General features: G+C 42.4%; 1 protein-coding gene across 1 annotated transcript in view; it reads right to left on the bottom strand.

Moving 5' to 3' along the window:
• PPM1H (protein phosphatase, Mg2+/Mn2+ dependent, 1H) overlaps positions 1-24,310 on the bottom strand; it is a 93,161-nt gene extending 68,851 nt beyond the window's left edge. The window contains exons 1-2 of the mRNA XM_009887845.1: positions 24,174-24,310; positions 1,016-1,184 (exon numbers count right to left, since the gene is read on the bottom strand). Coding sequence (XP_009886147.1) covers positions 1,016-1,184; positions 24,174-24,310 — 306 coding nt within the window. The remainder of the gene's footprint in view (positions 1-1,015; positions 1,185-24,173) is intronic.
• Positions 24,311-25,461: the final 1,151 nt, after the last annotated feature.

Genomic DNA, 25,461 nt, shown 5'->3' with positions numbered 1-25,461 from the left:
TCTGAGGAAGATGATTAATCATGCAGTATAGTATGTACAACATAGCATGCCTTTTGCTGTTGATACTGCTCAAAGCTGGAAGTTAACTGGACTTTGTGAAACAATCCTACAAAGTTTTTCATGGCCCATGCATGCCCCCAAAATACGAAAACACAGGCAAATTCACCACAGCTCCATTCACCCACATCCCAGATGCAGGGGCCCTTGACCAGGTATCTTACGTGGCAGGCCTGGAATTAATTTAAATGTGGTGTTAGACCAAAGCTAGTACCTCTGCCCAGCACCAAGATGTGTCTACCCAGGCTGGTGCGTGCAGAGGCACCTTTGCAGTGTGCACGACACAGCAGTGCCCTTTGCGTCAAACAAACCCATCATCTGGACCAAGCACATTGTTGCTTATCTTGATGTGTTTTATATACACGAACAAGTAGTGTGGCCAAACGCTTGCTTCATTAAACATAGTTACTGCATAGAAAAATTAAATACACTCATGGAACCAAGCGTCTGCATGAGCCAATAGCAGACAGTTGCATGAACTTTCTAGGGAAGACTTTTAAAAACATAGACTATGAAAACAAATTCTGTTTTGCCTTGCATGACTGTACACAGAATTCATAGTCCCAACAAGTCCAGGAGTGTGCAAATATGTACTTAAAAAAATCATGACTGTCTGAATACAATGAAGAATGTCAACACATAGGAACTGCGACAAGTGATTTAAGGAAAGAATTGAAAGAGGAAAGAACAGGGCTATTTGCAAACCTGGAAAATCTGTCCAAAACTGAAAATGTTGCAATAATGAAACGTGAAACAGAGCAGGAGGAGCAAGAAATCAAAAATCAAATAGTAGAGCTACAAAAAACATAGTTAAATGTTCTGCATTTAAGCAAAGATAATTAATGAGGTAACTGAAAATACATGAAACATTCAGTAAACATCTTTTAGTGTCATATTGCCACATCCTTTTATATTTATTTTGTACTTCTCCACTGACAAGATATAGAAGTCTGCTTACCGAATTGTCTTTCAGCTGGAGACCTTCTCCATTAGGCAACGATGATCTCCGTTTTGTTGAAGAGTTCTTGTTTGGTGTAGAATTAGCGCCTCCAGCTTTCTTCTTGACAAAGAGGACTTCACAGCTGGCTTGATCTTCATTGTGCGTGCTCTTCCCTGCATTTATTACCCTAAGAAAAAACAAAACAAAGAGAGAAAACAAGGGACATGTCCAAGTTAGCAAAGCACAGAACTCTCCATCTGTATCTCGTCTGTGACTCAAGATGCATGGAACCAAAGCCCAGAAATATCACAAATACCAACTGAATTAAAATACCTGACTCTTACACACATACATATGGATACATACAGACATGCACACTTATTTGTTTCCATACACCTACCCAAGGCAGAAGAAGCATTTTTCACAGAACTATGTGAGTAAAAACGAATGGTACCATGAACATATTTTACCCTCAGCCATTACCATATTTTTCTTTAAAGGGACTACTTGATGGTCAAGGCTGGTAACACTTAGGCCTCCTAGTTGAAACATGAGATCCCCAGTTGCTTTTCTACCTGCCAGCCTATCTCCTACAGTGAATAATGAATCTGTTGGTAAAGGGTGTGCGTTCTGTCAAGTTCCAAGTCTTGCACAAACAAAATACCTGCTATAAATCTAAAAAGCTTTTACTGCTAAAGGCACAGAAAAATATGCAACTGCTATTAGTCTGTTTAAAGGGCACGTATTAGAAATGCTGCTACAGAAATACAAAGGAAAGGCTTTTCCTTATATTCCAACATGCACATCAAGTTTGCTTGTACCACAGCAACACAGAATGCACACTAAATACACCCTTCTAGCACTGCAGAACAAGGTAATCATTCTCCCCAGCCCCTCAAACCTCTCTCTCCCCCACCTGCAACATAGAGAGCAGAAGATCCGCACCAATAGCTGCAGAAACCAGCACTAAGAGCTCAGGACAAGCTTTGGACAGCCAAGGGTATTCTGAGACTTGCACCACAACTGCTCATCTTCCTTCCGTCAGTGATGAAGCTGAAACAACAGCTATTCCATCACCAACATTTTAAACCCTAGCCAGAAGTTTGCATCATCCAAGATACTGTGGTTCGTATCATTTGTCTTGGAACAACCAAGTTCAAACACATTTTCCACTTTCTACGTGAGAACATCATCACAAGCTGACTAATTTTGCACCAGCTGACACCATGTTCAGTAAGGCACATGCTTTGACAGTCCTGGGCTCAAACAGGAAAAACCTGTGCAAGCTGGGACTGTGTCTTGTTCCAACCAAGCAAAGACGTTGCCACTTTGATGCGAGTATGTCTTCTTCCGCAAACAGTATCTAACCACTCCTCTTCACTATGAGGTGTAAGTAACCCAACATGTTGGCCGCTGGTCAGAGACAGCCTCTCCACTACTGGACCAAGTTTCGCATCAGGCATATGATGTCTTTAAAAACTGCTGCCTCCCCAGAAAATAAACCAGCTAGAAGGCATATATAATCCTGATGGCAAGTTCAAGACATACCTGACTTCTTGATCTCTAATGTCTTCATTGCAGTAAAATTTTACGTAACAGGAAAACACTTGCTAAAGGTTGTTGAAAGGAAAACAAAAACTGAACGAAGGTCTGCAGGGGACTCTATGCCAGCTTGCCTGCTCTTGCTGAAATGTCAATTCTATGTCAACCTTGCTTAAAGGTAATATATTCTTTGGATTTTCTAAGAGCAACATGATACTGTGACATGCAGATGACTATTCCTGCCTCTGATTAAAAAAAAAGAGACAGTCATACTCTTAAGAAAATGTGCATTCACTACAATTAACTGCTTCCAGAAACTAAAAGTTTCCTTACAGTGCCAAATGTCACATACTGCAGTCTGACATCTGTATGCACAGTACCACCGGTTGTTTACAAGCATTTCTTGTAAATAAACACCAACTGTGGATAAAATTATTTTGTGAAACACAGAGACAGCAGAGATGAAGGAGCATCGAGCTGCAAGCCACCTGCGAGCAGTTTAACCACTCACCCCCTGTAGTGCCTAACCTTTGAGCAACCGGATATCAATCACTGGGACGCAATAAGCTTCTAGGCTGAAAACTCCACATTTTGTTGACATATTGGGAAACAGGGAAGCATATATTCAGAAACTGGGAAGGGGAGGGGGGAGAAGCACAAATAGCAAAGAATTTAAATCAGCTGACCAACTCCTCTTTAGTTTGAAATGCTACAAGTATGATTAAAATATTGCAGCAGTACAGAAAGTGTAGTTTTATCATATGAAGAGCTAATTAATACTGAGTTTAGCTGATCAGTCTCCTCATTGATGTTGCTAGCTGTTTGCAACCCCATTTAAAAAAAAAAGCAGAAGACAAATGGTGACAAATTGACTCCTTACAAAAATCACTACGTCCCTTACCATGTATTGTTCCTTAGGAAAAAAATCACCCAAGTATTGGAGCTGCTCTGGTTTCTAAGCTTAGTGATGGACTTCAGGACTTGTATGATAGGAGATGTTCTGATGTTTAACAGCGTGTTACGTTACGCACAGTATGGTATCATTTTATAAAGCTCTTGCCAAGAAAATTTGTCAAGACACTGAATACATTAGAAAGGTTACAAGAACAAAGTGACCTAACAGACTAGCTTGGCAGTCAGCTACCGTGAAAGTCCTGGAGTGGAACCCGCGTACCAAACACCTTGCTAGAAGAGGATATGGTCAAAAGGAACCTGGCAAGACTGAATACTGATGTGACGTGGGGGTTGGGGTGCAGTATATGTTCTCTCTCAGAATTTCACTTTGTCTCCCAGTTTTCTTCTCACCAGCAGAGGATTAAGTTTATTTTGGAAATCTTTGTGAAGACTTGAACTAATCATAACATCAAAACAGGGCTTATGGGTACTACCAGATAACACAGGGTCTAGATGCCAAAAGGTACCCCTCTCCTGTCATGGGCCCTTCCATCCCATCTCATAGGCAAACTTTGGGAGAGGGTTGCAGCAAAACTCTGTGCTTTTTAATGTCAAAGCCTGAGCTATGTATTGGTGCCTGATGACCAGTACAAGGTCTGGTAACACCTTCTACTCAGCTTCTCTCTGTCTTTGCTGTCTTTTGAAATCCTTTTACCTCTGCAGCTTCTTAAATCCCTCCTTGAGGCAATTCTTTCAACCAGCTTTCCAATGCTGATTTTACTGTTGTCTTTCCTCCTTGCTCTCACAGACTGTAACTATTATCAGGACAAAACCCACATCTAAACTGTTTATACAAATAACAAAGCAGAACTAACAAGATGTTCATATCTCCAAAAGGTAACCCTTAATGAGATCTCTGAAAATTTTTACGGAAAACCTACCATCCCCCTCCTTCCATAGAGGAAGTGCCTCAGTTTCCTAAGCTTTTCAGTTCCCCTTCATATCTCTTTTTCTGCCTCAAAAATAAGTTATCCTCCAGTAAAGTGAACAAAATGAGATAAATCACTACCTTCTCATGCTTAATAGAAAAGAAATCCTACAATCATACAGTTGTCCTCACTTTCATTTTATCATGGATGTAAACAATAACAATAAAATTTGGAGAGAAAGGAATACAAAAAGATGGAGGTCGACATAATTCTCTAGCTTTTACTCAGAAACATGTTTTCAAGGGAATTCTTGCTTTTGTTTTCTCTCCCTGTAACAATTCCTCAACGAACTGTTTGATTAGACCTATTCACGATCAACTCCTCCCCATCCCTTCCCTCCTCTCCCACATTACCCGTTTACCTCCTATCCTATCTTTTATGAAGTTCAATCCAAATAACGTATCTAATTTGGATCAGAACCTCCTCTTTTTACAATATTAGCTGTCTCTATTATGTCAAACGCAATGCTCAGCAATAAATAATGCTAAGGTTTAGTTCACGGTACAGTGGTGCTAGTAAAAATACATCCTACTTCGCAAACAGGAGCTTCCTGAAGTCTGCACAGTGAGGTGGTTGGGTTTGGTCACATTTGAAGAGGTACTTGCATCAAACTTGATGGACACTTCAATACTTTACGAGACTAATCTCTGACATGTCCTCAGCTAAAAGCAAATCCTCCAGACAGGAGCCAGCTAGCTTGTTTGGCTCACAATTAGCATTCTGCTGGTATCTCGCGAGACCCCAAATCCCATCCGAATGAATGGAAAAGTAGGTCACACTGTGCTTCTATTCTTCATTCAACAAGCAGAGCTCTGAAACTCTTGTGTCAAGGTCACTGATTACAAAATCCCAAGTTTATCTTAAAAGAACAAAACCAGGCCAGTTGAACAAATCCAAAACAGGTTTTGATAATAGCTTTCCCCCCAAAAAACACACAACCCTCCCCAAAAATAAATCCAAAAACCAGCTCAAGTTTTTTGAAGCATTTCTTTCAGCCATCTATTTTTCACATCAGTATCAGTATGCATACTCTTTGGTTGTTTTACTACTTCCTATACTGTGCTCATTGAGATTATATTAAGTTGTATTTGCTTCAGCAAAAATTCCAACCTGTGCTGTAAGAGGAGAGCTTTACCCAGGTCTAGATCTCAAATTCTGAAAAAAATTAAAGTAGTGGTACAAGTACTTGTATTTTTTAAACTCACAGGTCTAGCAAAATTTTATATGTAACATACCTAGATAACAATAACAGGTAAAGGCAAAGAGCTCAGCAGAAATTCTGAATGATGCACGACAACAGCAGTGAACACAAAAAGTGCTTCCTGAAATTCAAGGAGAGCTAGAAGAGCTTGGGAAGTTACGTTGCACCAGGAGAAGCGTGGAAACTGGCCGCACATATACTCTAGATCTGCATGAGCTAAGAAATAAAACCTGTAAGTAGGGAGCCTGACCCACCCCTGCGGTTTAGTTGAGCTGTGGGGTAACTGACAACCACCTGCGACCACAGGAGGACACCTCAAATCCTATCATCTGCTTCTCCCCCACCAAGGGCCAGTTCCTCTCTGCAGCAGTGGAGAGCATTCCCAGTTCCACCTCCTCTGCAAGATGTGTTCCGAGGGTCAAGGAAGGCATCCTACGCCAGCACTTCCAGAGCAAAGGTCTGGGCACCCTGTGCTTGTACCATGTAGGTTAAGGCTGAGGCTGTGTGTATTACCTGTGTAGGCCACAGGGTCTGACATTGGAGCATCAAAATACCTACAGATGTTTCTAAAAAGAACGTGCTGCAGAGAAAGGGGGAGATACGCAGTTGTCGGTGAGGAAGCAGCTGTGCCAGGCTGGAAGCCATCCTGGCAGGAAAGGTCAGCTGAAAGTGGAAGAGGGTGAACGAAAGAACACAAAAACAGCTTGCAAGGGCCCAAACACTTCCGATACAGCAACAAAAAGTAAAACCTTAAACAAAAGACCAGTTGATGGTCCCAAGTTGCTGCTTTCTTAGATGCTGTCAAATGCTTTTCTCTATAAACGCAAAGATAAGACCCCAACTCTGCTCAAACAAAAGTTGAAAGTCCCATAAAATATTAAAAAAATACATAAAGTCCTGCAAACAAGTTATCACCTTTAAAATAACCCATGCCTTTCAAAAATAAAATAAAATATCTTTCTATCACCAAAGCAAAATTTTTCTCCTGTGTCTTCATCTTTCTTCCCCAAGGAAAAAACCCCACCATTTATCTAATTAACAGACATATAAACTTAAACATTTATTAAACTATCCAACTTGGAACACACTCCTTTTTTCTCCATTATCTGTTTTCAGGTTACTAACAATATCAAAGAGCAACACCACTCATTGGGGAAGTAAAAAATTATTTTTCTAGGAAATACTAGCTGTATTCAATAATCTTAAGAATTAAGCAATGACAACCAAAGGCTGCTGCTGAGATTCTTTATTTACTGTGGATGAAAATTACTTTCTGCAATTTTGGCATATAAAAGTTTCTGAAATAAAAGTATTATCAACTTTCCTGCTGTTCACAAGGTTAAAAAGGGAATAATGGCAAGATGTCATGCCCTAACCACACGCCCCCCTCTCCCCCAAATCAACAAAAGACCCCACCCCAAAGCAGTTGCCTTACATGCTTGGAGAAAAATTTAGCCCACGACAGAAAACTAAACCAGAGCCCATTAGCTTTGCATGATGTCCTGCAGGATGTCTTTACTTGTGGAAACTGCTCTCGCTTGATCTACAAAAACTTCAATTTGTTAACCCCAGGCAAATGCAAAAGCTCTTCATCTTCTCCTTAAGGCTTTGGAAAAAAGAGGTAGACAAAAGCAGATATATCCATGGGCAGTTGGCGGTTTATCGTGATTTTCCATTTAAGGCTGAGGGTTTAGAGTAGCAGTGAGCACCTGTAGTTGTTTTGACACTGAATCCATCGATTCATCAGGCAGCACAGAGCTCTTCTCTCCCCCCACCAGCCCAGCAGGCTCCAGCTGCTCACGGGAGCTCCAGCCTCCCTCCCTCCTCATTCCAGCTGTGGGACATGTGCTACCCACAGCCATGAGTACGACACCAGCTTGCCTCCAACCCAACTAGTAACACAGAAGTAACCCAGATGAATGAACACCATACCTATAAACAACAGAAAATATGTTCCTACAGTTTTGCATTCTAATTTCAACAGTCTTAGCACGATGATTAAAGGTACCATAAAAAACCCTTTCAAACAAGTATTGCTGGCTTTTCTTCCCCCTCCCATCCCCCCCCCCCATGGATGAGCATGTGAGTGGATGCCACTGCCTTTTTCCATGACACCTCATTTATAGTCTTAGATTTCCAGGTAGGTGGCTGTTTCCCTCCCTTCACCCACACAAGATTTATTTCTGCACTGGGAACTGACTTGAAAGAGATTTCCTCCTAGCTGTTCACCTCCCGCAGATGAAAGGCAGCTTTTCAAGCAGCCTAAACAGTTTCATTCATTCATTACTGTAACTGTCGTATTGCTCACATCAAAACCAAAACACCCACTACTGCTGTCCACTGCAGGCAGACACTGAAGCCATTCCCGAATCAGTTCTCTAAATCCACGGGGCTGAATAAAACCTTCATTTTATTAACCAAGTAGGAAGTGAATGTTTAGCCGTAAAGATGAGTTTTGCAATGATCCAGGGTGAAAATATGGTTTCATATACTAGCAATCACATTGGTATACTGGGCCAAGTTCATTTTAGGACGCAGCTAGAAGCTACTACACGTGCCAAGCTGATAAGGACTAAATACGGGATTAAAATAGGCGAGACCCAAAAGTGGAGTACTATTTATGCTGGAAACTTAAAATACACTGAAGAAGTAAAAAACAATGCAAGAAAGAGTTCTAAAAATTTCTGCCACAAGTTCAGTGTAAATGGAGATAAACTGGTAACACAGCTTGTCTTTGGACTGAAGTTGATGACATTTCGGAAGGGAACTCCACTCTGACATTATTTGCATGTGCTTCCCAAAATGTTATTGCATGGCATATCATCCTGCTACGCTTTCCAAAAAAGATGAAATACTAAGCAACTGCAAGGAAAAGGACAGCTGTAGGTCACAGTAATGGAGCAAGCTCTGTGATCACTGCACATGCATGAGCAACTCTTTTGATAATTAGCATGCAAGTATTACATGAGAAAAGCAATGGACAGTGAGCCCAGAGCAGATGCTGAGCCAGAGCAGTGGGACACAAATGTGGTTAAGCATGATCCCATTTCAGGGCTGAGCAATCTCAGCCACAGCTAGCAATACTAATTGCCAAGTTTTCTTTCCTCACTCCTTCTGTACTGGCTTACCAGCACGGTAGGAGAAGACGTTGCAAAAGCAAAGATCATAGAATCATAGAATGGTTTGGGTTGGAAGTGACTTCAAAGATCATCTAGCTCCAACCCCCCTGCCACGGGCAGAGATACCTCCCTCTAGACCAGGTTGTTCAAAGTCCCAGCCAACCTGGCCTTGAACACCTCCAGGGATGGGGCATCCACAACTTTCCTGGGCAGCCTGTTTCAGTGCCTTACCACCCCCACAGTAAAGAATTCCTTCCTAATATCTAAAGTAAATTTACTCTCCTTACATTTAAAACTATTGCCCCTCGTCCTATCCCTACACACTCCCTTGTAAAAAGTCCCTCCCCATCTTTCCTGTAGGTACCCTTTAGGTACTAGAGGGTTGCTGTCAGGTCTCCTTGGAGCTTTCTCTTCTCCAGGCTGAACAATCCCCACTCTCTCAGCCTGCCTGCATAGGAGAGGTGCTCCAGCCCTCTGATATCTTCATGGCCCTTCTCTGGACTTGCTCCAACAGGTCTATGTCTTTCCTGTGCTGAGAGCTCCAGAGCTGGATGCAGTACTCCGGGTGGGGTCTCACCACAGTGGAGTATGGGAGCAGAATCACCTCCCTCAACCTGCTGGCCATGCTTCTTTTGATGCCCAGGATACGGCTGGCGTTCTGGGCTGCGAGGCTCATCCTGAGCTTCTCATCAACCAACACCCCAAAGTCCTTCTCCTCAGGGCTGCTATCAATCCATTCTCCACCCAGCCTGTATGTGTGCTTGGGATTGCCCCGACCCAGATACAGGACCTTGCACTTTGCCTTGTTGAACTCCATGATGTTTGCACAGGCCCACCTTGCAAGCCTGTCCAGGTCCCTCTGGATGGCATCCCTTCCCTGCAGCATGTTGACCCCTCCACACAGCATGGTGTCGTCAGCAAACTTGCTGAGGGTGCACTCAATCCCACTGTCCATGTCACCGACAAAGATGTTAAACAGCACTGGTCCCAGTACTGATCCCTGAGGAATGCCAGTTGTCACTACTCGCCACTTCAACGTGGAACAGTTGACCACAACCATCCAGTTGAGTACAACCATCCAGTCAATTCCTTATCCACTGAGCAGTCTATCTGTTACATCCATGTTGCTCCAATTTAGAGATAAGGATGTCATGCAGGACAGTGTCAAGTGCTTCGCACAAATCCAGGTAGATGACATAAGTTGCTCTTCCCTTATCCATCAATGCTGTAAAGCCATCGTAGAAGGCCACCAAATTTGTCAGGCACAATTGGCCCTTAGTGAAGCCATGTTGGCTGTCACCGATCACCTCCTTATTTTCCATGTTTAAAAATGGGGTTTATGTTTGCCCTTTTCCAGTAAGCAGGAACTTCACCAGACTGCCATGACTTCTCAAATATGTTGGATAGTGGCTTTGCAACGTCATCCACCAGTTCCCTCAGGACCCGTGGATGAATCTCATCAGGTCCTGTGGACTTGTACACCTTCAGGTTCATCAGATGGTCTCAAACCTGGTCTTCTCCTACAGTGGGAGAAGTACGTCATTCTCCCAGTCCCTGCCTTTGCCTTCTACGACTTGGGCAGTGTGGCTAGAGCCGTTGCTGGTGAAGATCAAGGCAAAAAAGTCATTAAGCACCTCAGCCTTCTCTGTATCATGGGTAACCAGGTCTCCTGTTTCCTTCCAGAGAGGGCCCACGTTTTCCCTGGTCTTCCTCTTATTGCTGACATACCTGTAGAAGCTTTTCTTGTTGCCCTTGACGTCCCAGGTCAGATTTAATTCTCTCTGGGCTTTAGCTTTCCTAACCTGACCCCTGGCTGCTCAGACAATGTATCCGTATTCCTCCCAGGCTACCTGTCCTTGCTTAGACCCTCTGTAGGCTTCCTTTTTCTGTTTGAGTTTGTCCAAGAGCTCCTTGTTCATCCATGCAAGCCCCCTGGCATTTTTGCCCAACTTCCTCTTTGTTGGAACGCATCGCTCCTGAGCTTGGAGGATGTAATCCTTGAATATTTACCATCTTTCTTGGGCCCCTCTTCCCTCCAGGGCTTTATCCCATGGTACTCTACCAAGCAGATCCCTGAAGAGGCTAAAGTCTGCTCTCCTGAAATCCAGGGTAGCAAGCTTACTGTGCACCCTCCTTGCCGCCCTAAGGATCTTGAACTCCACCAATTCATGGTCACTGCAGCCAAGGCTGCCCTTGAGCTTCACATTCCCACCAGCCCCTCCTTGTTGGTGAGAACAAGGTCCATCATAGCACCTCTTCTCATTAGCTCCTCTATCACTTGGAAAAGGAAGTTATCATTGATGCATTCCAGGAGTGCCTGGATTGCTTATGCCCTGCTGTGTTATCCCTCCAACAGATATCAGGGTGGTTGAAGTCCCCCATGAGGACCACGGCTTGTGAACGTGAGGTTGCTCTTATCTGTCTATAAAGGGCCTCAGCTTCTTGGTCTTCCTGGTCAGGTGGCCTGTAAGCAGACCCCCACTGTAACATCACCTGTCCCTCCCCTCCCTTTAATCCTCATCCATAAGCTCTTGGTTGGTTCCTCAACCATCCCCAGGCAGAGCTCCATGCACTCCAGCTGGTCACTGATATAGAGGGTGACACTCCCTTGTCATCTCCTCTGCCTGTCCTTCCTGAAGAGCCTGTATCATTCCATTCCAACACTCCAATCATAGAAGCCATCCCACCACCTCTCCGTGACACCAATAAGATCATAGCCTTGCAGGCATGCACACACCTCTAGCTCCTCCTGTTTATTCCCCATGCTATGTGTGTTTGCATAAAAGTATTTAATTTGGGTACTCTATGAAGCTAACTTACTGGCTGGAGTGGCTGGTTTTCCTTTCTGCTGCACTGCAGGTGCTCCCCTGTTAACCTGCAACCCTTTTCCAGGCTCTGGGCATCTGTATCTTGAAAGTTTATTGATGAGCAATATTTGGCTTTTCACTGCACACTGAGAAACACATCTATGGACAGTGGTTTTGAACTCTTTTTAGATGAGAAACATCTTGGATCTATCCTTGAGCTTATATTCAAGACAAGAACCCAAGTTCTGCCATTCCCTTCCCTCCAATGCAGGGAAAAAGTAGCGGCTTCCATGCCTGTTCCCATGAGCTATACAACTCCTCGTGCAGGTGAGGCTGAGAATGGTCTTGACCATGAGTATCCCTCATAAGGAGGACACTGTAGAGACAAGTCTGATAGAAGAAAGAATGGTTGCATATGAGGTACAATTGTCCCCACACAGTTATGTGACAGAAATACACAAATCACACAAATTAAAGCGATGAAAGGGCATGGACAGCAGCCTGCCCCTAACCTCTACAGCAAGGGGCATCCCAGCCTCAGAAATACTCACTTTGCGTACAAGCTCAACACTACTATTACTACTACAACAACTACTACTAACGTACAAAAAAAACAACCAAATGCTCAATCTGAATTAAAATATTTTAGTTTATTGCAGACTCGTAAATGAGTGTTTGCATGTGGCAAGGATGCATGAAGAAAGCAAAACACCAGCTTTCCCCCCTCTGATTTCCTTTCCAAAGTTCTACTTTTGAAAGCACATCCAAAATAATCCCTTTCTTCCTTAGAACAATGCCAATTATATGCAAATAAAAGCTCTCCTTATGATTAAACACATAACTCGCTTCATTGTAAAGTACTTCAGTGAATCCCACACTGTTAGGCTATGATGCTATAGACTGCAGCCTCAGCTCTCTCAGCGTTAAGAGAAATCAAGATAAATGGCTTATGCAAAACTTGTCCAAGCTTTAAAAAAAAATAAATTATCTCTCACATTTAGCATGTGTGAAAGTTAACCGCAAGAGTTCGTGGTGACGGTACTAATCCCTTTTATACAGCTGTCAACTTAAATTAGCCCCAAGCTAATCTTTGCAAGTGTGACAGAGAGTGTACACATTTCCACAGATAAGTACTAATGCCTTATTCACAATATCCCGCTACTGCAGCAGGTACTGTGAAGCCCCTATAACCTGAAAGAAGTCAATCTGCTAATTTAGTCTTTAAAAGGCATTATAGCAAACTGTATATGTATGAAAGCACACATATGCAAGGCAAGGAAAAAAAGAAAAAAGAAAACTTTACATACAGCTTTATTACTAAGAATCCACAAGTAGAGAATTAATTCAACGCCACTCGTATGTCGGTAATTTTTAAGAACAGCTTAAAGAAAAACTACACCCTGCTGCTGGAGTTTTACATCCATCACTTTTCCTCTGGGGGAACACTAAATGGCAGATCTGCAGGAAGGGACCACGTACAAAAAACAGTACAATAACTCTTTGCCATAGAAACGTGCCTCAAAACCCAGTCTTTTTCTTCTGTTACTAAAATTACTTCCATAGACCTCATCTTTGAAGCTGTTAAAATATAAGCTAAATGCAAGCCAATGAAATAGCAGCAATCCTGAGTCTAAAAACAAATAAATAAAAAAGGTTGCAGAAAAACGTCAGCTACCTTAATCTTGACAGATCTTGATGATCCATCAAACAATTTGTATAGCATTCATTCATTCTGCTTGGGCGTAACAGCCAATGCCAAAATTATCTTTCCCAAACTTAAGGTAAAAAAAACCAGTCACAGTATTTAATGCAAACCAGGATTAAGAAAATGCTGCAGTTCTTTTACATGTATTTTATATACACATACATGCACACGTCTGTATAAAAACCTACTGTACTTCTCAGGAAAACTATTTGAAATGTTATGTCATTGAAAACACCTATTTTTTATGTAATATAGGTCAAAGTGCTTAATATCTTTGCTCAGTTGTTCAGGCACCACATATGCAAAATGTCAAGTGCAGTAATAATTTGGAGACAGTCTACATAGGGACCCTGGTAAAAATCAGCACCAGTAAAAAGAATAATCACAGCCAAATGCAGAATTTCTATCCGAGAGCAGGCATATAGCAGGGAACAAGTGAGTGTCTGTCTGCACCTGTGCACAGAGTTTGAAGACAAGGGTGTCCTTTCCAGCCCCATCCACTACCTTTATCCAGAGGGAAGGTACTCAAGCTCTGGGATCTGCACACCACCTATTACCAGGGTATGCGACATGTCTTAGAGGTGTGCTGCAACCAGTCCTGCTGCGCCTCAGCATGCAAGCACTGGGTAGGCACCAGGGCTGAACCTCAGGGCAAATTGTCCCCACAGGCTTCTGCTGCCCTTGCAGGAGGTTTGGGATGAAGAGTTGTGCTCCCACCCAAGAGCAGAGGAGGCACAGGAAGGTCAAGGAGCAGTTTTGGAAGGTGCAACACCAGAGAATCACAGAACGGTTGACCTTGGAAGGGACCTCTGGAGGTCATCTGGTCCAACTTCCCTGCTTAAGCAGGGTCACCTATAGCACGTTGTTCAGGACCCTGTCCATAGGGGAACGCAGAGGGAGCAAAGCACAAAGCAACAGAGACCTGCCTTACCCAGTGTGTGCACTGGATTTGGGACAGAGCAGGACCTGCTCGTTGCCACCTTATGAGCCTGAAACAGCGAATGGGGCTCTAGTCTTGAACCCGGCTCTGGTCTGAATGGGGGCAGCTACTACGAGGTCATGTTTCTCCAGTACTACTATTTCTTCTAATTGTGCTGCAAACCAGCCTCAATTATCAATCTTACCCCTTCCAAAGTCAATAGCAAAAGCACCACCGTCTCCTATGAAACTTCAATCCAAATCTTCACTTGTAAACTCATCCACACACACCGGAAAACCAACAGACTGGCAAATACTTAGCACAAACATAGTAAGCAGGGCCAACATGAAATATTTTAAGAGCTATAACTAAGGAGAGTCAATTGTGTCTACAGAAGCTCACAGGAGATGGGGTAGCCCAGCACAAACAGACCTAAGCAGCACTCACGGGATGGATCCTGCATGGCATGATCAAAGGCCCTCACAGTCCCAGAGAGGTCTCAACAAGAACAAAGTCAACACCAGAACCAATTGACTACTGCAACTTGAACGTAACCCTCCCCATTCCTCTCAGACCACTGGGAAATTAAAATCATGTCAAGATCTGTAAAAGTATGTATCAGGAAATAATAAAGTATTAGTGTGTCCCTGCATCCTGCTACACCAAGGAACAACTTGTTTTCAGAAATTATAATTACAGTTGCACAAATGCGAAATATGCACTAAGGCAGTGACTAAAGCTGGAAGTTCAAAAGGAATTTATTAACCCCTTGACAAGACTGTAAATAAACATTAAACAAAGCGGTATGTGGACTGAAAAGAAAACCCTGCAGAATTCAGCAGTTTAACAATTCAGAAAATTAGCAAGAAAGCCAACTTCTCAGGCAAAGGATGAAAGGTAAAATTTCACAAGTATCCCCTCTCTTGGTTTTCCCTTTGTAAGCATCCTTCACGTGCCAGTGTGCTGCCCCACAGGGACACCTATGCAGTGAAATTATTTTTTTTAAACCCAAATCAACATATTGCCACAGCAAGACTGAAGAGACCATATGGAGGCAGAAATAGCAGACAATAGGGAGGAGAGTTCCTGCTTAAACTCACATTACTGAAAAAGAAGTTACAAAGTTGTATCTTACAAGTCTAGGAAGCTAGCAATTAAAAAGAGATGGTGCACCACAATTTACTGCTATGTAACTGCAGACATCAAATACTGATCTGTCTCTTCCCTGGGAAAATCCACTCAGGTTTGCCTTCGGCTTTGAGAAGTCAAGCCCAGAGCACCTTCACCTTGGCACTTGCAGTCACTTTGCATCAAGAAGCCAAGTACTTTTAATCTTCTTAGGTGTCTACAGTCACCTACATGTGACTGCTGCTACAAGTATGATCCCCAGAGGTGAGATCTAGTCAGACGTCTACAGTGCAGACAGCTAAGTCTGAGCTAATCACCCAGACTTTATTTATAAGCAAAGAGAAAGAGGACATTTGGGGGCATGATTCATCTGACCTATTTTAGTTGTTTACATTAGCATGAAATGTCTGTTCCTCTTCGTGGACAATAAAGCTGAGCCTAGACACTTACACAGCAGGTTGTCAGCATGTGGTCAGATGATTCCCACCTTATGTGCCTGAGCTTAGGGGGGTGGAGGAGTAAAAAAAATAACCAACCAAAACACAACAAAAAACCCCACCAACTTCCCTTTCAATAGGTTTTCTTACTATTTGAAATGCATTTTCCTCAAAATGCATCTTTGATATAGAAGTCCCTTGGTATGACTAATAATGCCACCCAGCATAGAGAACCAAGGTTGAAGTGGAAGTAGAAGAAACAGAATTAAACGCAGAAAAAATTATTTTTAAAATAAAGGCCATGGACAGATTACCACGTGCCCGAAATTTTGCGTTATAGATCCTGATGTGACAAGTGAGTTTAGCATGGTGTGGTAATTTAAATGCATCTAAAACAGCTGGTGGGATTCTCAGACACAAAAGGAGATAATTGTAAACCTTATTCACAGCAATTAAATCTGTATAGGCTAAAATAGGATCTATTGTTCCCCCAAAATACTGGGATTGGAGCCAGAAGTAACTTCAATGGAGTGGAAAGTTGGCAGTTTGGAAAGGGGGTGAAAACTCTGTAATTCTCTGGCATAACAGAGAAAAAACCCAACTCACAACCAGAGAGTGAAGACAAGTTCAGAGATTTTTACAGAAAAAGAATTTCTCTTCTTCTGAAAGTACCAGGGAGATGTCAGAAATTAGTATTGAAACAGATGTCAACATAGACTTATCGCAGTGTGTACTCCACACAAATGGAAGTGTATCCAGTAATTTCTTCTGCTGACTGAAAGAAAGAAAGCTAGAGGTTATTATTGCTATATTTAGACACTTGCACACTACCCAGATATGCTCTTTTGGAGTCATCCGAGCACACGATATTTAGACAGGCACAAGAAAGCTGGATAACGGTTATTAAGAGGCGAACGCTGCCACTAAAGAAACAATCATTAATCTGTACTCAGTTCAAAACGATCAACAAGTGGTGGCAAAGGACTTGCAAATCATTTGCCAAGGACAAAATACCTCCAGAGCAGCATCAAGAGATGGCTGTTAGACTGGGAAAAGCCACAAAGAGGTGGCACCAGGATCTTCAAAGCAGTGCACAGGCTGTCCTGCATTCATCAACATGTTCCAAGGAGATCACTGTTCATGCTAGCTGGGGTGTGGGCTGTAAAGGCAGCACACGGAAAATCTGTTTTCAAGGTAGGGGGAAAAAAAATTTTAAAATCCTTCTAAACCATCTGAGAACATGCCTCTCTCCTGACTGAAAACCTGCAAAACCCAGACTGGGGGTGTGACCAAAAGTCTTCTGCTTGGTAAGTTTGTGTGCAGCTTCCATCTGCTCCTTTACAAAAAAATACATTAAAAAAAAAAAAAAGTATTTTTAAAGTTAAGTCTTGACTTTAAAGAACAAAAAAAGTGTTTAGGACTCTGACAGAATGGTCTGAGAGAAGAAATGCAAAATTCCCCAAACTGTAGGCTGGAAGGTGTACCAAGGCTCCTCCTCCAACATTTACATCCATCCCTATGACTAGACCATGCTGCAAAAGGCTCCAAGGGCAGCCTGTTGACACAGTTGGTCCTGTTCTCTGTCTCAATGTTTTGCCCTCTCCCTGCACCAGAACCATCACTACATCATGATTTTTTGCTCATACACCCACCAGACAAACATCACCACCCACCCTCCCCAAATAAAATTCATTTTTTTGTCAGATCCATTTCCTGATGGTTTCACAAGTTCAGTCAGCCCAGCAGAAAGCTGAAGACCCTGAGCCTGGTGAAGGGGAAGCACCACGGCTGCCCTGGCCAGGTGGCAGCAAACTCCGCACGCTGTGGGTTACACCTTTGCTGCTACATACAACTGGCCCTTCTCTGGCCAAGGGACACGGGCTACTCTCTGCATCTTCTCCCAGAACTGAGTGCCTGCATCCAAACAGCCCAGAGCTGCCCAGGCTGTTCCTGGGCACCATCTAGAAAAACACCAGATTACACAGGCCACAGCTGTGCTGAGGAAACGCTAAGAAACAACATGCACAAATGCAGGACACTCACTGAAGCCAACGTTTGCTTCAGTAGTATTTCCTAGTATGAATGCTGTCCTGGCAGCCAGGACAAGACCTGCAATGAAAGGCAGTTTATCCCAAACTGCAGACTCAGGAATTCCTGCAGTCCTGTAAGGTCTCCAGTGCTGGACACTCAGATGGGATATTCAACCATGACTTTCTAGTTGAGAAGTTCTCAGGAACCTCACAGAAACAAAAACTAATTCATTTTTCCTACGCACTTTGTCTTGAAAAGAAAATGAAAACCCACTCTTATCTCGCCATACCATCCACCTGAAATACAATTCTGCAATGAAAGATGAGTACAGATAGCTGCTGTTAAGCATCACAAACACCATAATTAAAAATCATTCATCTTCAAAAGATCTTTCTCCAAAGGTGGGGTATTATTCATTGAAAAGGCTGCTGCTGCACTCAAGGAAAAATAAAAGTCAACCATTCTTCTGCAGCAAGAGTATTTACTAATACAATGACTGTTTTGTAGTGCAGAAATGCCCATGGTAGTTTTTGAACTAGCTAACCAAGATGTTGGCAATGACAGAGAAGGACAAGTGAATCAGCAAGCCCCAACTCTGTGTGGAGACAACAGCACAGCATCAGCACCACAGTGTCACGGTCTTGTAGTGCGGGCTGGCCTGGCCACTAAGACAAACGACAAATGCTCTCTTTAACCTCTCTCCCTTCAGAGAAGAGAGAAAGAGAATACGAGAGAGAGACTTACGAGTTGAAAAAGAAACTAAACTACTTTAATGAAATCTTAATAGTATAATAAAAAGATAATAGTATTAAATAAGAAAATAATAAAATATATACAATATACAATACAAAACTGTATGGAGCTCACAGGATGACAATCACGTCACTGGCAAGCACTGGGAAAGTCCCAGACTGGACTCAGTGACGGATGGGAACTGGATTCCGGCTCTGGATTCAGGAATGCACAGATCAGAGTCAAAAGCAGACGAACAGACAGAGTCCTCCCTGGACTCAGGCCACTGAAGAAAGAGGCTGACCACTTCGATCCCTCAGCTTTTATACTGAGCACGAGGCAGATGGGATAGAATACCCCGATGGTCAGTTTTGGGTCACCTGTCCTCTCCGCTCCACCCTGCAGGTGTGTCAGCTCTATGCTTTTCTGCTTCCAACCCTCCAACATGGCAAATAACAAAGTTAGCTGCCCTTGGCTGTTATAGCAGTAAGTTAAGCTAAACCAAACCTCATAAAGCCTAACCCTGCCTCACATTCTCCAGTCCCCTGTCAAGTTCTTCAGGGTTCAAGCGGAGTCCTCCTGAGCTATCTTCACCATTAGATACAACTGCGATGTTATGCTAAGGGTTTTTTGGTTTGGTTTTTTTTTTCTTCCCTTTTTTCTTTAAACTTACTCTGTCTCAGGTTCCTCTGCCCCTGCCCGACCCCTTGGTTAAAGGGGATATGCTGTGGTGAGGCCACATCCCTTACCCCAATCCTCAGGATGGGATCAAGCTTTCTGACCCAACTCTTCAGCCTTCTGTAGCTGGTTCTTGTCCCCCCACCAAAAAACTTGTTTCTCTTTTCTCATTACTAGGAACTTTCTGTTTCTGCATCACCCTCCTTGAAGGGAAGCTGAAGGAGGTATTTCCCACTTTCGGCCAACACTGTCCAAAGATACTGCCAGTAAAAGAAAGAAAAAAAAGAAAACTCCCAGCCGTGTAGTTTACTTACCAGCAGTAAATAGAAATTTCATTGCAAACCAATATACACATTACTTTCCAACTGATTCTCAAAATTATCCTCCAGCTCCACAAGATTGTCTCCTAATAGAAGAAAATAGAGCAGCTTAAGACACGTTACTTCTTGCCTCCAGAGTTCTTAATGCATTGTACAAGACAGTAGACTGATATAACATCCAATGGGTTTTACATATACAGCAAGCAAAACTTGGAAGCATCTACACAGTAAGAGAAATAGAAAAGAATATTTTAAGCACCAGGGACAACTGCTTAATAGAAAAACATTCTCTTTAAATAATACTGCATCTATATATAATCAATAAATTGTACTGTATCTTATATACAAACATGCACACAAAAATATCTGCAAAATAATGAGTGAAACAGCCAGAACCTTCCATCTCTGCATTGGATTTCTCAATTCTAACTGGCAAAGTCATGGCATTAATATAATTTTCCCTCCCTTTAACTCATCAATCGTCTTAGAATAACCACCTTTTCCCTTCAGAGTATGTGTGTCAGGGGTTAGGGAAATATTTCAACTGAGAAAAAAGAAATCCTTTACTCAACAGACTCAAATAGCCACAAAATATGATCATACCACCTACTGTATGAGTTTAAAGGCGGTTTTCAGGACCAGTTAAATCATCATACTTCCTTTACCTCCGTCTTCTTTGGAGATGTATACACACCCACACCCCCACGTACATTTTAAACAGGGATAAACTTATCTGGTTAAGACAGATTTTATTTACCACACAAAGATTAAGAAATCCAATCTCTGCAGTTCTGAGAGTGTTGAAATAAAATGCCCCACAGAATACAGGAGTAATCAGCACAGCAATTAGAAAAGAAAGATTTAAAACACAGAGGAGTCCTCCTCTACTAGGAAGGAAAAAAAAAGGGCAAGCAAAAAAATTTCCCATTCCTCTGAAATACTGATTATATCAGTAAGTACAAAATTCAATCTTCCAAAGAGAAAAGTTTGAGTAATGCATTTCTGAACAGAAGAAATATGTCCTTCTGTGCTGATGAATGGGTGGCAGATACAGCGGGGGCAAAGGAGTCTCCTGCCGTATTACCTGCCCTTACACGTCTCCCTCCTGTAACGCATAAATTAAAAATTGTGTGGCTCCACAGTGTCAAACAAGGGAAAGAAGTGCACCTGAGAGAAGGTGGGTTAACTGACTTCCTCCCAAGCAGCGTTACGTGCTCAGGGGTGAGCAGGCTGCCCATTTGGGTCTGCAGAGAAACAAGCTAGCAGCAGACAACAGCACTGACTATGTCTTTCTGCTCCCCTACCCACTGGGGGATGGTGGTGCCAAGGGGAAAGCAAGGATGCCGAGCTTCGATCTGACAGCCCCATGGTCCTTATGATCTGCTTCCATATATAAACTGGAACAAAAATAAATAAATAAGCAATTTCTGAAGCATCTTCAGAACTGCCTTGGCACAGCTCTGCTGTCCCTGATGTCTCAGGACTCTGAGGCAGCATTTTGGAGTAGACGGCAGGGAGCGGGTAGAGTGATTATGCACTTTACTAATAGTAGAACATTTTATAAAGGAACATTATTTCCCACTGTAGTCACGATACCAGACACCTCCAAGTAAATGCCAAAAGAATTGCCCACTTTCCACTCAATGGTCTTCTTGTGTACATGACAGTTGCTCCAATCTCAGTTAATGACATTTTATCACTTGAGCTTAAATAAACGCATCTCCCACATATGTGACTCCTTCCCTTCTTGGGAAAGTTATTTTGGCTGGCACTTCTTGTCTTTTATGAAGAAAAGAGGCTTTTCCAGGAGGTTGGATGCTGAAGGGAAATTGCCTGCCTTTTTTGTTTTTGCAAGCAGTATTTCTGCTTAAGAAGGCATGGTTTTTCAATTACAGAAAAAAAAGTACTGAAATTGTTTAATCCTCTTATTTCCACATGCATGAAACTCTGCACAGTCTTCTGGATTTACTGTACTTTTTAGACTATAACTACCCGTTGAATATAAATTGAATTTCTGCCATAAAGACATCAATGAGAGGCCAGAGGATTAGGCAACAAGCATCCCATCTTTCCCATTTTTATACACACGCAGAAACTTCACTGCACTCTATTCTCTTACCTCTATGACAACAATTCTATTTCCCCCACCCCAATCTATCTCCTGCCTACCAGCACAAACTGAACTACATGGAAGGAAAAAAAAAATAATTTAAATGCCTAATTAAAACCATCAAACATTCCAGTTGGTAGTTGGCATCATTGTATATCATAATTTTTTTGCATTTCCTTCATCAGATAACAGATCTTTGGTATAATGTGCTGTGAAGCACAGTTACTAATATCCTCCTAGGATCTGGAATATTTTGAACGTGACCCAAACATTTAGCAGACATTTTCTCTCGAGATGAAACTTAGTGTCCAATTAACATTTTGAATAGCCTCAATAACTACTGCAAAGAACACTACAATGATAATTGTATCCATTAGACTTCTATGCTTCAAGCATCTTTTATCTGCCTATGACTCTACAGTGGCCTTCAACTGGGCTTTAAATACCACGATAAAAAACAATAAACAAGAACACTGTTACAGTTAATTCTCAATAGTACAGAGACTTTCAAAAATATCTTTGATTAAGGTAAGACAGATGATTTTTACTCTATATTAACACAGATATCCATTGTTTGGACATGGGAACAATACTCCCCAAATTGTTTAATCATCTCGGGCTTCGTCCTTTACAAACTGTCTTCAAAACACGAAAAGGGTTATCCTCTGTAACAAAGGCAGTATCACTTTATTAACAGCACAAGAAAGCAAAGAGACAAGGATCACACTTAGCTTATTTGCTTTAAGAATATTTTCTGCATCACATCATCTCTGTAGGCATTTATGAGACTAAACAGATTATAATACAGTCAAATATATATATAAATAAATATATATATATTCAGTTTGTGGGGCTATTTTGCATAACATATATAGGTACAGGCCACAAGCTGTACACTCCTCAACCCAATCTATTTTGGGTCTCCAAAACCACTGGCCTATCTACCTGAAGAATTGTTCTTTGAAAAACAAGGAGAGCACCTTTGCTTTCAATGTATTTTATGATGCCTATTAATTCAAAGAGAGGACTATTTCTGTCACCATCTGAGAAAAGAGGCTTTGCTGCTTGTCTGGGCAAGTGAAGGGGTGGGCACTCTCTCAGGCTCTATCACTTTGGTCAGGAGTTAATGGAAACAAGCAACAGCTGAGACATACGTACAGCACTCCAGTCATCTCTGCGTTGTGCTTATTCCTCACCTTTCAGGCAGTCTGATACTCACAGCTCTTCATATATTTAAAAGCAAGTTAAAGACTGCACAGAAGCCTGAAATGGCCTAATGGGACAAAAAGCTTTTCTTTCCAGCCCTGGCAGACTACAAGAATAATTAATTTTTCAAGCCTTTGGGAGCTAGATGAAAATAATAATGAACAAACTGGCATGGGCAATTATATAAATGAAAAAATGCAAAACCCCCGTATATATAAAAGAAAAACAGAAATAAAATGTTTCCCTTCTCCTATAGTAGCTTATTGTACAGTAGCCCAGCTATGCAGGCCTATAGCCTACAATACATTTCACAGCGCTTGGACTGATACCGGTTGCAGTGACACAGGTAGGACTGCTGCTCACTAGAATACACCCTTTTTTTATTATTTTTTTTTTTTTTCTGATTTCAGACTATACCCCAACTGTCTCTCGCATATAAAAATCAGACCACAGCTTCATTTATATTTACGGCTGAGAGAAGGTGGTGAACACCAGAGGACACAGCTTGCAGGCACAGCGAACACCAAGGCTATCTGTTGCGGTGAGGTTCCTGTGGGAGCCCACACCACAGCTCGGGGACAGCCCCCCATCAGCTCTTGCTCATGCACCACACGCAAGCTTTACTGATGGCACACACATCTACAGGGGTTTCCACTGGGAAGCAAGGGTTCAGTGGTAACATGCACAGTAATAAAAACTTCCCAGTCCACTAAAATGCAGCAGAACATACGCAAGTCAGTAAGGAGGACAACCAGTGTGAGGAACTCTAGCTTGGGGAGAGGAAGGTGGCAGATGAATGGATCTGATACTGCATTAAGTAGAGTGGAAGAAGAGAAAGTTTAAAGGATTTTTTTCCGTGTTTTACGGGTCTCTTGAAGTGGAAAGTCAGTTTTAGACTGGTGCCATCTATCAACATCCCCAGCAATTAAATAGTACGGTCTTTCAAAGTATTTAGTCGCAGTTTTTGATTTAGAGTACATCTCTAAACAAATATCTCAAGAACTAGTATAGACAGCAATTTTGCATTTAACAATCTGCATCTTTTTGTTACTTTTGAAATACATAGTAGCAATCAGAAAACAATCCCTTTCTCACATCTCTCGGGTGAGGCAGAACTCTAAAAATGCACATTTCTTTCAGCCTAACAAACAGGTGCCTCCACCTACAGAAAGGTCATCTGGGTGAGGTGAAGGGTCAGAAAAATATTTCCCTATTATAAATCCCACCACCCCATCTGTCCTCCCCTCCCACCCCATACAAAACTAGCAAGGGTGCTTTACACTACCTGGAGTTTCCCTTGCCTGTGGTGAGACCTCCAGACAGGCAGTTTAACCAAATAGACTCTTTCAGGAACATACCTTTTGAGGCTGAAGATCTCCACTTGCTGCTCCTGTTCCCTGAGGGTTTGTTGGCAAAGGGTAACTAGAGTTTTGCTTCTTGGCAGCTTAAGCACCTGCTGACAGCAGCCGCAGCCTTTGGTGTCACATTTTGCCATTGTCGCCAAGTGATGACACACAGGGACCAGTGACACAGTGCTGATGCTCAGCCCACAGCAATTTCCCAAATACCAAAACCAGGGTTTGCTGCTTTCAAGACTGAGGAAACCCGTTCCACAGGTCGGTGTTAAAGGACAGTTCTGCAGATGAGGCTGCTGAGGACTGTGGGGTAAAGCTGAGGACTGTGGGGTAAACCTTTGACAGCCTCAAAAGCAGCGATGAAAAAGTCAAGAGGGGGGTATGGGATACTTGTATTTTAAATTTAGACCTTTTTCCAACATAGTACCCAAGAACAACCTTGTGTGTTTCTTTTTATATGGCTGCTTATCCATTTACAAAAAGTTTCCTTTCTCCTAACTGTCACTAAAAATAATTATAAGTACAGCAGTAACTATAAATTTTGTAGAGACAGTTCATGTCAAAAAGGACCACCCCTATGCAAAGGATTGACAGAATGAACCCCGACCTCCAGAAGGTCCCTACTACCCCAAATCAGACTTATTTCTGCAAGAAACTTAAAGACCAACCTAGAGTAAACCCATAAAAGCAAGTGATTTTCCTGGGTGCAGTTCCACATCCCTGAGACCTGAACTGGGTTAACTGCTTCCCCCCATCCCTGCAAACAGTGAGTTCATACTCTGCTCCCTGGGAAGGACCCGTGGGTGGTTTACGTAGCGCTTCTGCTCATCCCCCTCACCCTCTTCACCTCTGGCCTTCAGCTGTGGTAGTTAAGCCAGAGGAAGAAAGGATTACAGCAAACTTTTTCAATATCCAGCTCTATCTGCATACCCAGGACAAATTCCAATGCAGCAGAAACCAGTATTAGCACTATTTTTAAAAAAGGAAAAGCTGGATCCCACTCAGCATCTCATTTATTAGATCACAGATGTTCTTAACATACATTGGCAAAGGAGGACACAATCAGCAAAATGCACATGTATTTGCAACCAGCACTGCACTGAAAAAGGCAACACATTTTTTATGTCATATCAGTCAAGTGCACAGAGGTCTACCAATCACAACCTGCAATCACACTGAACATATTGGTTGCCTTAGGCAACTGCCTTTTTTGCCTCAGCAAAAGAGATAACTCAGGTATTGGATCAGATAACCTGTAAAATTTCTGTCAATAAAAGCCTGTATGTCGGGC

This window comes from Charadrius vociferus, unplaced genomic scaffold (genome assembly GCF_000708025.1).
Source record: "Charadrius vociferus isolate BGI_N301 unplaced genomic scaffold, ASM70802v2 scaffold125, whole genome shotgun sequence".
Taxonomy (NCBI): Eukaryota; Metazoa; Chordata; class Aves; order Charadriiformes; family Charadriidae; genus Charadrius; species Charadrius vociferus.
Note: the sequence above shows the minus strand (reverse complement) of the source record. Positions and strands in the feature narration are given on the sequence as shown.